This window comes from Solea solea, chromosome 11 (genome assembly GCF_958295425.1).
Source record: "Solea solea chromosome 11, fSolSol10.1, whole genome shotgun sequence".
Lineage (NCBI taxonomy): Eukaryota > Metazoa > Chordata > Actinopteri > Pleuronectiformes > Soleidae > Solea > Solea solea.
In genome coordinates this window covers 24,471,272-24,487,444 of record NC_081144.1, presented here as the reverse complement: position 1 = coordinate 24,487,444, position 16,173 = coordinate 24,471,272, and the positions used below count along the sequence as shown (strand labels likewise).

General features: G+C 45.8%; 2 protein-coding genes across 5 annotated transcripts; both read left to right on the top strand.

The window, feature by feature from the left end:
- Positions 1-901: 901 nt before the first annotated feature.
- si:ch211-180f4.1 (uncharacterized protein LOC100144405 homolog) lies at positions 902-8,199 on the top strand. 2 transcript variants are annotated; one of them, XM_058641812.1, is made up of 12 exons: positions 902-1,202; positions 3,125-3,294; positions 3,385-3,530; positions 3,614-3,900; positions 3,977-4,219; positions 4,307-4,429; positions 4,548-4,670; positions 4,758-5,172; positions 5,243-5,375; positions 5,499-5,683; positions 5,779-5,919; positions 6,417-8,199. In XM_058641812.1, exons 2-12 carry the CDS (start codon positions 3,213-3,215, stop codon positions 6,942-6,944), a joined length of 2,406 nt encoding a protein of 801 aa, XP_058497795.1. In that variant the 5' UTR covers positions 902-1,202; positions 3,125-3,212; the 3' UTR covers positions 6,945-8,199. The 2 variants fall into 2 exon arrangements, with proteins under 2 accessions (XP_058497795.1, XP_058497794.1); XM_058641811.1 differs by having other exon boundaries at positions 903-1,202; positions 3,382-3,530.
- Positions 8,200-9,169: 970 nt separating this feature from the next.
- On the top strand, positions 9,170-15,730 carry otud5a (OTU deubiquitinase 5a). Of its 3 annotated transcripts, none has more exons than XM_058644102.1 (9): positions 9,176-10,107; positions 12,367-12,460; positions 12,561-12,625; positions 12,707-12,863; positions 12,942-13,090; positions 13,360-13,545; positions 13,673-13,877; positions 13,971-14,042; positions 14,165-15,730. In XM_058644102.1, exons 1-9 carry the CDS (start codon positions 9,526-9,528, stop codon positions 14,296-14,298), a joined length of 1,644 nt encoding a protein of 547 aa, XP_058500085.1. In that variant the 5' UTR covers positions 9,176-9,525; the 3' UTR covers positions 14,299-15,730. The 3 variants fall into 3 exon arrangements, with proteins under 3 accessions (XP_058500084.1, XP_058500085.1, XP_058500086.1); XM_058644103.1 differs by having other exon boundaries at positions 9,188-10,107; positions 12,370-12,460; XM_058644101.1 differs by having other exon boundaries at positions 9,170-10,107; positions 12,707-13,090.
- Positions 15,731-16,173: the final 443 nt, after the last annotated feature.

Sequence of the window (16,173 nt, the reverse complement as noted above, 5' to 3'; positions counted from 1 at the left end):
TCCATGTGTTGTTTACTGGAAAATGTCAAACGTAACTATTTTTCTGGACTTTGATGTAAATGTTCCTGTTTTTTTACAAACGAAGTAAGTATGATAATAAAAATTATTTTGTTCTGAGGCCTCTGCTCCGTCTGAGTATAATTAATATTGACTCATTCACCAGCCTTGGACACAGACTCACTCTGAATGAAAACAAGAAAGAACAAGATTTTATTATCTTAACAAAAGACTTGGTTCTTAAAATCTGCGTCACTTTAAGTCTAAGATATCCACGTCACATGATCACGTCTTTATCTCGCTGTCAATCATGTGTGTCCACTCACATGTGTCCCACTTTATTCTGTAAATGTAAAAATCATGTACAAAGTGACATCATGTTCTATTGAAGACGGGCTGAAACGCTTCAGAGTCGCCCCCCGGTGGACATTCAGTGTTGTGACGTCACTGTGTCTCATGTAAACAGATAATAACAATAATAATAATACATGAAAGTGTTGTTGTTGGAAAACATAAGAGAAATTTAAAACTAAAACTAAGTATTGATAGTGTAAGCATAGAAAGAGTAAATCTCTAAAAACAGCGCTAAGAATAATGATAATGATGATGATAATAATAATAATAACAATGATAATAATTAATGTGAGAAATCATTTACTTTCACATCAAATAAAGATGTTGTTTTCAGTTAGCAACTTAACATCACCATCATCATCATTCACTCATCACTCATACAGTAACTGTGACTCATGAAGACTGACCGGACCACTGTGACGTCACTGATGATGAAGATGATGATGATAAAAGAGTGTGTGTGTGTGTGTGTGTGTGTGTGTGTGTGAGAGAGAGAGTGTTAAAAACACAGAAGAAGAAAAGTCAGCAGGAGAATCTGGTGCATTACGTCATGTAACCCCCATCCGCTCATCAGCCCTGAGCTCTGATTGGTTCTTTGCGTCTCTAAATGTCATTGGCTGAGCTGGAGTCTGCTGCTGCGTACCTGACGGAGGACATGAGGGACGGGAGGTGATGCTTCAGATAGAAAAGGAGCCGGTTCTGCTTCACCACGACCAACAGAACCAGTACCAACAGAACTACGACCAGGACCAGCAGGACCACGACCAAGAGAACCCGAAGCAAACGCGGGATCTAAGCCGGAACCTGCTGCTGCTCCGGACTCTGTGACTGAGGCTGAGCAGGAGAACGAGGTGAGAACATGTGTCCTTCATCGTAGATGATGAAGATGATGAAAGTGTGAGAGCCCGGGAACATACGCGCCTGCTGCTGTGTGTGTGTGTGTGTGTGCGTGTTTTAAGTGCATCAGATTTAAACTTGATAATAATGGCGATCATCATCATCAATAACGATCAGTAATGATGATGATGACGTCACCACTGACAGTTTGAAGTCAGGATGTTGTAAGCTTAGCATAGCATAGTTTATAAACAACACTAATGATCTGTCTTACAGTCTGCATGTGTTTATAAACAGTATTATCAATTTAAAAAAACATATTGGTAGACCACTCTCCCAAACCAAAGTCCATAGAGAAAATCAGTGATTTTATCTCACGGGACGGGACACAGGAGCTGCTGGTCCACTGCTGCCTCGTGTGGTCACTTTGTGTCACTGTAAGTCGCTTTGGATAAAAGCGTCTGCTTAATGACATGTAATGAATAAAAAGAGGTGTGTCTTGACTAGGCAGTCTAGTACAATGGTCCTGTACTGATTTGGTGTCTTTAGGTCACATGACATGAAAGCTATTGAGCTAAAATGCTACTATTTACATTGAAAAAAATTGGTTAAAAAAAAGTGGGAAGTATTTAAATGGAATAAAAAGAGGTGTGTCCTGACTAGACAGTCTAGTACTATGTTTATACACTCATTTAGAGTCTTTAGGCCACATGACCTGTTGGGCTAAAATGCTAATATTTACATTAATACAATTATAAAAATATATGAGGTATTTAAATGATTGTTTAAAATCATTTATATATTCATATAAAATACAATAACAAACTAATTTACTGTCATAATATTCAATATTTAACCTCTGTTTTTCTGTACCATAACTGCATCAGTTACAAAAAAATCCTCAGAGGCGCAAGCCTCCATGGCAGTAAACTATAAAACAAAGTGATGTGCCCTATTCATCCACAGTAAAATGTTTGATTCTATATAGATGAGTGCATAAACATAGTGTTAGACTGCCTAGTCAGGACACATCTCTTTTTATTCCATTTAAATAGTTGCCAATTTTCTTTACCAATTTTTCAATATAAATATTAGCATTTTAGCTCAATAGCTTCCAGGTCATGTGACCTAAAGACACCAAATCAGTACAGGACCATAGTACTAGACTGCCTAGTCAGGACACACATCTTTTTATTCCATTTAAATAACTCCCATATTTTTTTTACCAATTTTTCAATGTTAATAGTAGCATTTTAGCTCAATATCTTCCAGGCCATGTGTGCCATGTTTGAACAAGCCGTGATCGTGCACCTATCTCTGGGTGGAGGAGGAGGGTGCCGTTGGATCTGGAGCGTCAATATCCAACCTGAAACTGATTTCACCAGTGATCAACAACTCCTGTGTCTCTGTAATGTTAAAATCACTGGTTTTCTCTATGGACTTTGGTGTGTGTGAGTCAGTGGTTTACAAACTTCAGTTTCCTGTTGGAAAAGTCTGTCTCACAGTGACGTGAACATGTTGTTAAGACATCGTGGACGTAAACTGACATAGATTTTATGACACAAGTCTTTTGTTAAAGCAACTAAAACCTGTTTTTCTTGTGTCTCTGCTGGCAGCCATTTTGTTTTCACTGAGATTGAAGTTAAGAGTCTCAGGCTGTAAAGTAGCTGATTCATTTGATAGCATGCTAATATGTCATCATAAATAATGACAAATGATAGAATAGAATTATTATTGGATGGATGCTAACATTAGCAGCTAACACCAGAGGTGACACAGCACCTCTTGTGTCTCTGTGATGTTAAAATCACTGATCTTCTCTCTGAGGTGTGGTGTGAGAGAGTGAGTGTGAATGAATCACATGTTCTGAAGGAGGAGGAGCTTAGTGACTTAGCTTAAATGCTATGCTAGGCTAATTGTTACCTTTGTATTTCAGAGACAGTCACATGAGCTACTGACAGTAGATGAGACTCTCCCTCTTCTGAATATCTGGAGGAAGTTGTCATCATTTACCCCAGTGCATCATGGGAACGACAGTCCTCTTCATGCCACTCCTCTGCCTTATGATGTCATCAGTGTGTGCTGGAGTGGGTGGGGCCAGTCATGGTAAACCACAGTCACATGTTCAGTAGAAAGCAGGAAGTGAAAATGCTGTGTTTTTAAACAGATGTGTGTGTGTGTGTATGTGTCCAGCAGGTGGTGCTGTGCTCTGTCCTCAGCAGTGTGTGTGTGAGACACGGCCCTGGTTCACGTCACAGTCTGTGTATCATCAGGCTCGAACAGTGGACTGTAACGAACTTCACCTGCACATGGTTCCTGTGGACATCTGCACAGACACACAGGTGAGTCACACACTGATGACATCATCACAGTGATGACATCATCTCACGGCTAACAGTGATGTGTGTGTGAGTGTGTGTTCCAGGTTCTTCTGCTACAGAGCAACAACATCTCGTTCATCTCAACTGAACTTCAGAGTCTGACAAACCTGACAGAACTGGACCTGTCCCAGAACCACTTCACACAGGTGACCTCCATGGGTCTGGACTCTCTGTCTCGACTGGTCACTCTGTATGCCGAGGAGAACGTCATTGAGGAACTTCTGGACTTCAGTCTGAGGAACCTGAGCAGTTTAGAAGAACTTTACCTGAACCACAACCACATCTCTTCCATCACTGCCAACGCCTTCACTGGACTCAACAACCTGCTCAGGTACCTCCTCCTTCTCCTCCTCCTGCTCCTCCTCCTCCTGCGCCTCCTCCTCACGGCTCCTCTTTCTGTTTTACAGGCTCCACCTGAACTCTAACCGTCTTGTGGCCATCGACAGTCGTTGGTTCGAGTCCCTGCCGTCTCTGGAGATCCTGATGATCGGGGAGAATCCCATCCTGGGTCTGGAGGAAAAGAATTTCCTGCCTCTGTCCCGTCTCCATAGTCTGGTTCTGGCGGGAATGGGACTGACGTCTGTCCCCACCACTGCCTTCCTGGGTCTGGACTACCTGGAAAGCCTGTCCTTCTATGACAACCGGCTCAGGTGAGTCTACATCTGCAGCTCAGTCAGAGACCCTGTCCTGTGGCTCTGGGTCTTGTTGGTGAGCTGTTGTGGTTCTGGTTCCTGCAGGTCGGTTCCTCGGGATGCTCTAAACATGCTTCCTAACCTGAAATTCCTGGACCTGAACAGGAACCCGATCAGCCGAGTCCAGCAGGGAGACTTCCAGAAGCTTCAGCACCTGGAGGAGCTCAGGTCAGTCTGAGTCCAAGTCCACGTGTTGACCCGGCCTCTCTCAAACCTTTCACAGATGTTTCAGTGATTGTGTGTGTGATGTCGTAGCGTGAACATTAGCGCTGTGTTTACGTTCCAGTCTAAACAACATGGCCGACCTGTTGATGGTGGAAGGCGGAGCTTTCCAGAAGCTTCCACAAATGGTCAAACTGGAGATTTGTAACAACCCGCGACTTTCCTACGTGGACCCGCGGGCCTTCAGGTGAGCATGCCGCACCTTACACTACTTCCTGTTTCACACTGAATGAATCTGATGACTCCTCCTCCTCCTCCTCCTCCTGCCTCTCAGTGAGCTGTCCTCCCTGCGGACTCTCCTCCTCCACAACAACCAGCTCCGCCTCCTGTCAGCTGACGTCCTCTCATCCCTCCCCTCTCTGGATGAGCTGTCTCTTCACTCAAACCCGCTGCGATGTGACTGTCTCACCACTTGGGGGCCGCACCTCGGCAACCAATCACATGTGAGACTGCTGGAGCCGTCCATCACCGTCTGCTCCACTCCTTCTCACCTCATTGGTCGGGAGCTGCAGGAGGTAGTGGCAGTTGGGTGGGGTGTGGGTGGAGCCAACAGCTGTCTCCCTCACATCTGTCCTCAGTCACTCCCACCGACTGTGAATGTCACAGCCGGGCAGCCAATCAGACTGGAGTGCTGGGCGGATGCTGACCCCGCCCCTCAGTTCTACTGGGTAACACCCACTGGAGATAAGGTGGGTGTGGTCATGGGTGTGCGTGTGATATCCTTCCTATGACTTAAACCTGTGTGTCTCCTCTGGTCAGGTGAGCTCTGAGACCATGGCTGCACCAATCACATTAGAGGAGGGGTCGGGCCTGAGCAGATCAAAGAAGACCAAACATCGTATGTCAGAACTCGGAGTTCTGGTGATCAAACACGCCGAGCCCTCAGACGCAGGTCAGTCCACTTCAGACCAACCTAGAGACCAGGCCCTGGTCCTGGTCCCAGTCCAGGTTTTAATACTAGTTCTAGAACTGCTGGGTGCTGGACCTGGTCTTGACTGACCCCTGTGTGTCTCAGGTGTGTACACCTGTGTGGCGTGGAACTCGGAGGGCGCAGACACAAGGAGTGTCTCGGTGTCAGTGGACTCTCAGGGGTTCTGGTGGTCCAGCGCTGGAACCTGGCGGGAAGGCGAGTCCAGCAGAGATCAGTCCTGGTCGGGGAACTCGTCGAGTGCTGCAGCCTCTCTGGTGGTTCTGGCCAAGGTTCTGGTTTATTTTAATCTTCACATATTTGACTTTTCAAAAGTTTTGTTACTTTCATTAAACTTCTTGTTTCCTGTTTCCTGTTCTTGCTGCAGGTAGTTCATGCCCAGTCCGTGGTTCTGGAGTGGAGGTTGTTTCCCAGTGGAGGATCTTCGTCTGAAGCCCCGCCCCCTCTGCTCCACTGGACCAGTGCCATCGTCCACATAGACAATCCTCAGATCAGCTTCACTGCTGAGGTGAGACCGCCCACCTGGGCCGCATTCATTGTCTAGTTGAGTGTCTGTGGGGAGTTCAGGCACAGTAGGACAGTTGAGTGTCTGTGGTGAGTTCAGGCACAGTAGGACAGTTGAGTGTCTGTGGTGAGTTCAGGGACAGTAGGGCCGTTGATTGTCTGTGGTGAGTTCAGGGACAGTAGGGCAGTTGAGTGTCTGTGGTGAGTTCAGGGACAGTGAGTGTCTGTGGTGAGTTCAGGGACAGTAGGGCAGTTGAGTGTCTGTGGTGAGTTCAGGGGCAGTTGAGTGTATGTGGTGAGTTCAGGGACAGTAGGGCAGTTGAGTGTATGTGGTGAGTTCAGGCACACTAGGACAGTTGAGTGTCTGTGGTGAGTTCGGGGGACAGTAGGGCAGTGTAGTTAGCAGTTGTCAGTGAGTGAGTGTAGTGTTTGGAGGCGGAGCCTAAGCTCAGTGGGCACAGGAGGTCCTTGAACTCACCGTTGTGTCCCTTGTGTCCTCAGGTTCCAGTGGACGTGCAGGAATATAACCTGACTCACCTTCTTCCTGCCACCGAGTATCACGTCTGTCTCACCGTCTCCTCCTCAGCTCTTTCTCTCCCCACCTCCTCTCCTGGCTCCTCCCCCTCCCCTCCCTCGAGCCCCGCCTCTCCTATCCACACTTCCTGTGTGAACGTGACCACGAAGGAGGCAGGCTTCTCGGTGGAGCTGGTGGCGTCTCGGCGCAGCAGCGTGGCGTTGGCGGCAGTCATGGGCTCCATGTTCGCTCTGTCCATCATGACCCTGTTGACCTTCTACATGAGACGCCGCGTCCAGCAGCACAAGAGTGGCGGTCACTCACTGAAGACGTACATGCAGCACGCCGCGTCCACGTCCATCCCACTCAACGAGCTGTACCCGCCCCTCATCACACTGTGGGAGAGCGAGGCCGACAAAGACAAGGACGACAAGGAGGACGAGAGGGGTCGGGCACAGAGGGGGGAGGAGTCAGGGCTCAGTCCGATTGACACCTCCAAGACGTACATGTGGTAGCTGCGTAAGGGGGCGGGGCTTACCCTTTAGAAGCACTAAATTTCAGTTGAGGAGGGCGGGGCAAGACGGGCGAGGGAGGAGGAAAGAAGGGAGGGGCCTGAAATGTTTGCAGTCCTTTCTTCACAGAATGTGACGTTCACTGTCTCCCTGAGTGTGGGAAGTTTGACTTCGCATCATATTTTGGAGGAAAGTTTTTTATTAACTTTACTTTCAATTAAATTCTTTGTGTTGGAAACAGACACCGTTTCATATCTGGACCATTTCATCTCGTAAAGGTTTGATGATTTGACCTTTGACCTCCAAAACATAAAAACACCAGAAGATCAGCTGTAAACCTCTGAGTCTCTTCATGTCCTTCTTTCCTTCCTCGTGTCCTCCCTCGTTTCCTTCCCCTCGTGTGAAGCACACTGACGGTCTTTGCACTGTCAAAGCAAAGACTCAGGTTATTGTACTGAACTTGAACGCAGCACTGACACTCGCACTTACAAGCCCCGCCTTCAAATGTCTGTCTGTCTGTGATGTGGACTCGATCAGAGGCGGTTGTGTTGTTGAACGCCGCGCAGCATGAACACATCACGGTTTATTATTGTTTGTGGTGGTCGTCGTGGCAACAGTCCCCTCTATGTCCAGCTTTATTGAAACCTTCTGCATGGACAGGAAGAGCATTCTTCTGACCTGACCTTTTATTTGACCCTATTATGCCGAGGGTGAGGGCGGGGCTTCACACCTGTCAATCAAGACGGTTTGTAAACAAGCCTCTTTTTTGTTTCACTGATGAGGAACATTACATTACATTACATTACATTACATGTCATTTAGCAGAGGCTTTTATCCAATGCGACTTACAAGGGAATTGAGTACAACCTGCCAGGGGTGGAGTTGAACATGCGACCATGAATTCTTTTGCACACAGGGTAACGGTCTTAACCACTGAGCCACTCCACCCCAAACAAACTGAACAAACTGAACGTGTGACACCAGAACAGAACCAGGACCAGGACCTGAACCTGAACAAGAGTCTGAATCTGATGTTTGGTAAATAAACACTCACATTAAGCGACAGCGCCCTCTGCTGGTGACGAGCACTGACATTAAACTTGACTGTAACATTAAAAATGCAGGGTATTTGTACAAAGATAAAACATATCATTATTATTATTGTTATTACTGTCACTCAACACTGAGCACCAACTTTAACTAGAAGTGTGTGTGTGTGTGTGCGTGTGTTGATATAAATAAAGACTTTGTCACTCTACAGCAGGTGTCTGATTTTATTTTCCTCCCATGTACATATATATGTATATACTGTGTATATATATATATGTATGTGTATATATGTATATACAGTGTGTGTTCATAAACAGTACGTGTGTGTGTGTAGTTGTATTATCTTATTAAACATTTTAACCTTTAAAGAAACATTTAAATTGTTTCAGATTGACAAACATAAATGCATATTTAGGCACTGACAAAAAATGTGTTGCTAAACCTGTTAATGTCAGATTACAACAACAGATGTAAACAAATGAACAGGTGATAGAATAAGACGAAGACGAAGAATCTTCATGATCAATAAATCAAACACATCTCTGTTCAATAAAAAACGGGTGCGTTTTGTGTAAATGAGGAAGAGAAAAGAAAAGTTTGAAAAAAAAATTAAAAATTAAAAATGTTTTAAATAAAACTGAATTAAAAAGATTTATTTATTTATATGTTTATTTCGGTCATGTCAGTTAGATTACAGATTTCAGCTCCTTGTGCTGATTTTAAACAGAGTTCATCAGGTGCTTCACTGTGGTTCACCTCAGACCTTTGACCCCCTGCAGCTGCTGTATATATACACACACACACACACACACACACACACACACACACACACACATATATATATATATATATACACATATATACATACATATACATACATATACATACATACATATATACATATGATTTTTACATGATGTGATATATATATATATATATATATATATATATATATATATATATATATGTTGATTTTGTCAATGTTCATTTAAAAAAGAAAGAATGAATGAATAAGAATACATAATGAGAATGTTTCACGTCAGTTTGTCAATAAAGTTCGTCCCTGAAGTGTCTTCTATCTTCGCCTTTGATCCTCCCGCTCGTTCATTTTACAATAAAGTCGCGTTGGAAAAAAGTGCTGACTCAGGGTTTGCGATCAAAACACCAACTTTTCACGGCACAGTTATGATAAATAAAGTGAGAGAACATGGACGTGATGACGTAGACGCTGGTAGCAGGAAGTGACGTCAAGGCCCGTCAGTCTGTTGATGTTGTTGATGTCGGCAGGAAGAAGAAGAAGAAGAAAAAGAAGAAACGGACGGAGTCTCGTTTTGTTTTTGTTTTTCTAAACGGAGGGAAAGTTCCCGCTCCGCCGCCGCCGCTTCTTCACCTCCCGCGTCGTTAACGGTGAGCTCTCGGTGTGTGGAGGCGGAGCTCCGGACCGGAGCCGAATACAGCAACACTTTAGATCTAGAAAGGGAGGACTCGTCACCCGCTGACCCCCTCCTCCTCCCTCCGTCTCTCCTTCTCCAACATGACGATCCTCCCGAAGAAGAAGCCCAGCTCTGGGGTTGGAGTGTCGGACCACGCCGATGACAGCGACCGTCGCAGCGGCTCCGACCCGCACCAGCACCCGCACGCGGGGCGGACCGGAGCGCGGCCGAGGGCTTCGCCTCCGCCGTGGTCGTACCAGCCCGCTCCGCCCTCCGCCAGAGACGACAGGCGGAGCATCGAGGCCAGCTCCCGGCCGCAGCAGGCCTCTCCGCCGCCGGTTGGCTCCGTGTCCCCGGTGGGCCCCGGGGACGGTCGGGACGGCAGCGGGGGGATGGTGGCCGTGCCCCGCGGGGAGCTGGTGGTGTCGGCCGGCGTAGTCGGATGCGGCGGCGGCCTCGGCAGCTGCTGCTCCGGGCCTGGACTGAGTAAGAGACGGCGGCAGGCAGGCACCTGCTCCGGCGGAGTGGTGGCGACTCTGGCCGGCGGAGGCCAGCCCGGTGTGACCGGGAACGGAGGAGTGGGCTCCAGCCAGGACACGGAGGAGGGAGCCGGAAATAACAGCGAGGACGAGTACGAGAACGCGGCCCGGCTGCAGTCCGTGGACCCGGCCACCGTGGAGCAGGTAGGAGCCCTAGCGGGAGCTAAGCTAAGCTAAGGAGCTAACAGCTAATGCTAATGAGGCTACTCAGGTGGGAATGAGCTACAGTTCAGAACGACACCTCTTTTCACCTGCTCGTTACCATGGCAACAGCACCGACGCTCGAGTCACCTGGTGTAACAGACTCTGTACTAAGCTGGGTCCATGGAAACAGTCTCAGAACTGACAAAACTGATACAGAACAATCAGAACGGACACAGATTTGAACCAATTTATGTTATTTGGTACTAGAACACAACAGAACCTTTTTGCCAGAAAGTTATTTTGTCATAAAAATCCTCACTGTACGATATCACTGATTGCGATGTTGTGACATGTTGCGAACTCTTGAGCTCTCCCTGTTTTGGTGGAGTGATGGTGTTTAAATGTTCAGACTGTTTACATGAAGCTCACTACAGTCGGACATTGTCTGCCTTTTAATTTTTTAACTCTAATTAATGGATACAGAAACTGATGATATTTCCACGTGTCACACAAAAAAGCTGCGGGAGAATCATCAATTTAAACATCTTTAAATCTCTCCATCATCCATGTTCTGTTCTCTGTTAACAACAAAGGAAAGTGTGTGACTGACCATGGTCTGTGTAGACCTGTTACAACACTGTGACGGTTACTACACTATCACTACAATTACCTTACTGTCACAACAATTACTACACTGTCACTACAATTACTACACTGTCACAACAATAACTACACTGTCACAATTACTACACTGTCACAACAATTACTACACTGTCACAACAATTACTACACTGTCACTACAATTACTACACTGTCGCTACAATTACTACACTGTCACAACACTGACGGTTACTACACTGTGACTGTTGCTACACTATCACTACAATTACCTTACTGTCGCTACAATTACTACACTGTCACTACAATTACTACACTGTCGCTACAATTACTACACTGTCACTACAATTACCTTACTGTCGCTACAATTACTACACTGTCAATACAATTACTACGCTGTCGCTACAATTACTACACTGTCATTACAATTACTACACTGTCACAACAATTACTACACTGTCACAACACTGTGACTGTTACTACACTGTCACAACACTGTGACTGTTGCTACACTATCACTACAATTACCTTACTGTCGCTACAATTACTACACTATCACTACAATTACCTTACTGTCGCTACAATTACTACACTGTCAATACAATTACTACGCTGTCGCTACAATTACTACACTGTCATTACAATTACTACACTGTCACAACAATTACTACACTGTCACAACACTGTGACTGTTACTACACTGTCACAACACTGTGACTGTTGCTACACTATCACTACAATTACCTTACTGTCGCTACAATTACTACACTGTCGCTACAATTACTACACTATCGCTACAATTACTACACTGTCGCTACAATTACTACACTGTCACAACAATTACTACACTGACACTAAATTATTACACTGTCGCTACAATTACTACACTGTCACAACAATTACTACACTGTCGCTACAATTACTGCACTGTCACAACAATTACTACACTGTCGCTACAATTACTACACCGTCGCTACAATTACTACACTGTCACAACAATTACTACATTGTCACTACAATCACTACACTGTCACAACAATTACTACACTGTCACTACAATTACTACACTGTCACAACAATAACTACACTGTCACAGCAATTACTACACTGTCGCTACAATTACTACACTGTCGCAACAATTACTACACTGTCACAACAATTACTACACTGTCACAACAATTACTACACTGTAGCTACAATTACTACACTGTTGCTACAATTACTACACTGTCACAACAATTACTACACTGTCACAACAATTACTACACTACTACACTGTCACAACAATTACTACACTGTCACAACAATTACTACACTGTAGCTACAATTACTACACTGTCACAACAATACTACACTGTCACAACAATTACTACACTGTAGCTACAATTACTACACTGTCACAACAATAACTACACTGTCACAACAATTACTACACTGTAGCTACAGCCTCATCTGCTGCTACTCACAACCCAGTCTGGTTCTGATCAGGCTCGATTTGTTCTGTTGGACTACACTGTGTGTGTCTCTGACCTCAGTCAGAACCTTCAGCAGAGACTGATCATGACTGGGAAAGATGATGAATTGACTGTCAGCTGCTTTAATTCACTGTGTTTGTGTGTGTTTGTGTGCGTGTGTGTTCAGCAGGAGCACTGGTTTGAAAAAGCTTTGGGGGAGAAAAAAGGCTTTGTCATCAAGAAGATGAAGGAGGACGGAGCATGTCTGTTTAGAGCTGTGGGTGAGTGACACACACACACAAACACACACGTCTGTCATGTGACTGAATGAATCTACAACACGGTGATCACTGATCACCTGACCTGCTCTCTGTCTCTCAGCTGACCAGGTGTATGGAGATCAGGACATGCATGAAGTGGTCAGGAAACACTGTATGGATTACTTGGTGAGTCGTCCTGACCTCTGACCTCTGGTGACCTCTCTCAGCTTCACTGTTTGTGTTAATAAAGTTTTTGACCGCCTGTAGATGAAGAACGCGGACTATTTCTCCAACTATGTGACGGAAGACTTCACCACGTACATCAACAGGAAGAGGAAAAACAATTGCCATGGCAACCACATCGAGATGCAGGCCATGGCAGAGATGTACAACCGACCAGTAGAGGTGTATCAGTACAGCACAGGTGAGTTGTCACATGACGGCCCGCCCATCCGTCACTGTCAGCCAAGCACACCTGACCCCGCCTGCTTTTCTGCCGCAGAGCCAATCAACACGTTCCACGGCATCCACCAGAACAACGACGAGCCAATCAGAGTGAGCTACCATCGTAACATCCACTACAACTCTGTGGTGAATCCTAACAAGGCCACCATCGGGGTGGGGCTGGGTCTGCCTGCCTTCAAGCCCGGGGTAAGCACCAGGGGGCAGGGCCTAATAAACCTCACCTGCCACACTGCACCTGGGTCTAATGCTAAGCTAACTCTCTTCCGAGGCTAATGCTAAGGCAACTACATTCACACTAAAATGTGACAGTGAAATGTTTTCAGAAGTCACTAAGTGTGTGTGTGTGACTGTGCGCGTGTGTGTATGTGACTGTGCGTGTGCGTGTGCGTGTATGTGACTGTGCGTGTGTGTGACTGCGTGCGTGTGTGTATGTGACTGTGTGTGTGTGTCCTCAGTATGCAGAACAGTCTCTGATGAAGTCGGCCATAAAGACGTCAGAAGAGTCGTGGATTGAGCAGCAGATGTTGGAAGACAAAAAGCGAGCAACAGACTGGGAGGCGACGAACGAGGCCATCGAGGAGCAGGTGGCACGAGAGTCGTACCTGCAGTGGTTACAGGACCAGGAGAAGCAGGCCAGACAGGTGTGTGTGTGCAGTGATGATCACTTTTTGTCATGAGTGTCTTTGTCCACGTGAATGTCTCCTGTCGCTGTGTTATAAACGTGTCATAAACAGGTGGTCATGTGATTTATCTCTTTTATCTCCTCAGCCTCGTAAGGCTAGCGCCACCTGCAGCTCAGCGACGGCAGCAGCCTCCAGCGGGCTGGATGACTGGAGTGCCCGGTCGCCGCGGCAACGAGACTCTGACCCCTCCCACTCTGACCTCACAACCACTTCGTCGACCAACAACAAGCCCCCCTCCCCTGCCGGAGCCGCTCTCATTCTGAGCAAACCCCCCTCCCCCTGCGCACCAGGTGACACACACACACACCCACAATGTTGCTCTTCTGATGTGCGAACCACTTGCCTCTGACACACACCTGCTGTGTGTGTGTGTGTATGTGTAGGTCCCAGTAATCAGAGTCGTCATCATTTGGAGTACAGAGCCATCATGCAGGAGATGTCACCAACAGCATTTGGTAAGAAACACACACACACATGCATGCACTTTGAAACTATTCTAAAATGTTGTGTGATTGTGTTTGAGCCTAATTGGACAGAGACAGGCTTTTATTTTTAAACTCTGGTGTGTGTCCTGCAGGTCTCACAGACTGGGAGGACGATGAGATCCTGGCGTCCGTCCTCGCCGTCTCACAGCAGGAATATCTGGACAACATCAAACACCAGAGCACCACCATGCACCGAGAGAGAGAACCGTCACCTGACAGCAGCTGATACACACACACACACACACACACACACACACACACACACACACAAACAACCATGACTTTTGATCCCTCCCTCCCTCTGCCCACTCGCCCGCCTCTGACCCACTGAAGGAGATCGACCAGGGACAAAATAAAACATCAAACCAACTCACACTCTCTTTCTTTCTTTCTTTCTTTCTTTCTTTCTTTCTTGTGTTCATCACTCCGTTCTGTCATCTCCTTTCTTCTTCCCTCTTTCCTTCCCTTCCTGCCATGACATCCTGCTGCTTCCAGTCAATCATGATGCAGCACATCACCACAGTCTCCGCCTCCTCTTCCTCCTCCTGTCCTCCAGGGAGCGCTCGCTCGCTCTCTCACTCCACCGGCTGATTTGGGATCATTTTTACACGTAGTTGACTTTTCAGAATTGTACTGATGATTGTGTGTGTAACGGTATGTTAGCGATGGGCTAACAGAACAGGTGTAGCTGTATGCTAAGCTAGCATGTAGTGTACGTTGTCATCCATGTGTGGCAGCAGCATCGCCCTCTAGTGGCCACTCTTGTCAAGACTCTAATGCTAACTCTCATTCTGATGCCGGCAGCCATTTTAAGTTGCTAATGATGTCATTTGTGTTGTAAAGCTACTTCCCGCTATCACTGCTAAGAAGTAGCATTACAGTTAGCTTCACTGCACTCCCACTGACAGCCTGTTTGTGAGGAACGCTAACATTGCTAAGTGTAACAGTACAAGCTCCTGTAGGCTATGTTAGCGTGCTTTTTTTTTTTAGCAAGCTAGCTATCACCTGAAGTCTTAATGCACTTAGCTCCTGGTCTTCCTGGTAACGGTTAGCTGCTGACAATGGAAGCTACATGAGGGACATTGTCCTGGTAACGGATAGCAGCTAACAGTAGAAGCTAACTGTTAGCAGGCAACAGTGGAAACTACATGAGAAACATTGATGATGTTGATGCTAAGCTAACAGCAGCACACACATGGTGCTAGCACAGACGTGTAGCTCCCCCTGGTGGTCATGTAAGGAGTGAGGAATGCTAATAAGCGCGCAAGCTAACACCTCATGTCTTATGTTTTAAAGTTAGCTTAGCCACTGTTAGCTCACTTTCACAGCAGCAAATCATGTGACCAACACACACTCACACTCTGTAACTCCTCCCTCTCTCTCTCTCTCTCTCCATGTCGTCTTCCTCTCTTCTTCATCATCTTCATCATCATGGACTTATTTAGCTGCATGTTTAATTGACCACAACCAAATATCATCATAGAGAAAAGGTGAAAATAAAGGAGAGAAAAGATAGAAAACTGTCAAACTTACCCTTAAATGATTATTATTGTTGTTATTATTAATAATAATATAAGTTTGTTTTATTTTATTTTCTCATTTGGGATGAAAATACCTTTTTTTTCTTGGAATAAAAAGGAAAATGTTTCTGAAACAAATGTTGGGTGTTTTATTGTTCGCATTTGTCTCCTCCGTCCGTCCTCACTGCTGTCCCCACTGTGAAGACGTGTCTCTGTGTGATGTCATCAGTGGACGTCCTGCAGCAGATTCAATCTGATTTTTAAGATTTGCACACCAAGGAAAATCAAATAAATGAATCTTATACTTTAGTGAAACAGAAATAATGTATTTATTTTCATTCATTCATTCATTCATCTGTTTATTATTAGAACATGATGAGAAACTAATGAATACATGAAGTCAATCAGTGGTCATCATGGAGACCGAAACCTGGTCCTAATGAGCCAGAACCTTATTTCTGAGGAACTGGTTTAGGACTAAGATTTTAACTGGGGTGAGGTTAAAGTTAGGGTTAGTTATTGACTGGTTATGGTTAAGGCGTTGTTTAGTCTGTGTTAGTGTGTGTGTGTTACACCCTCAG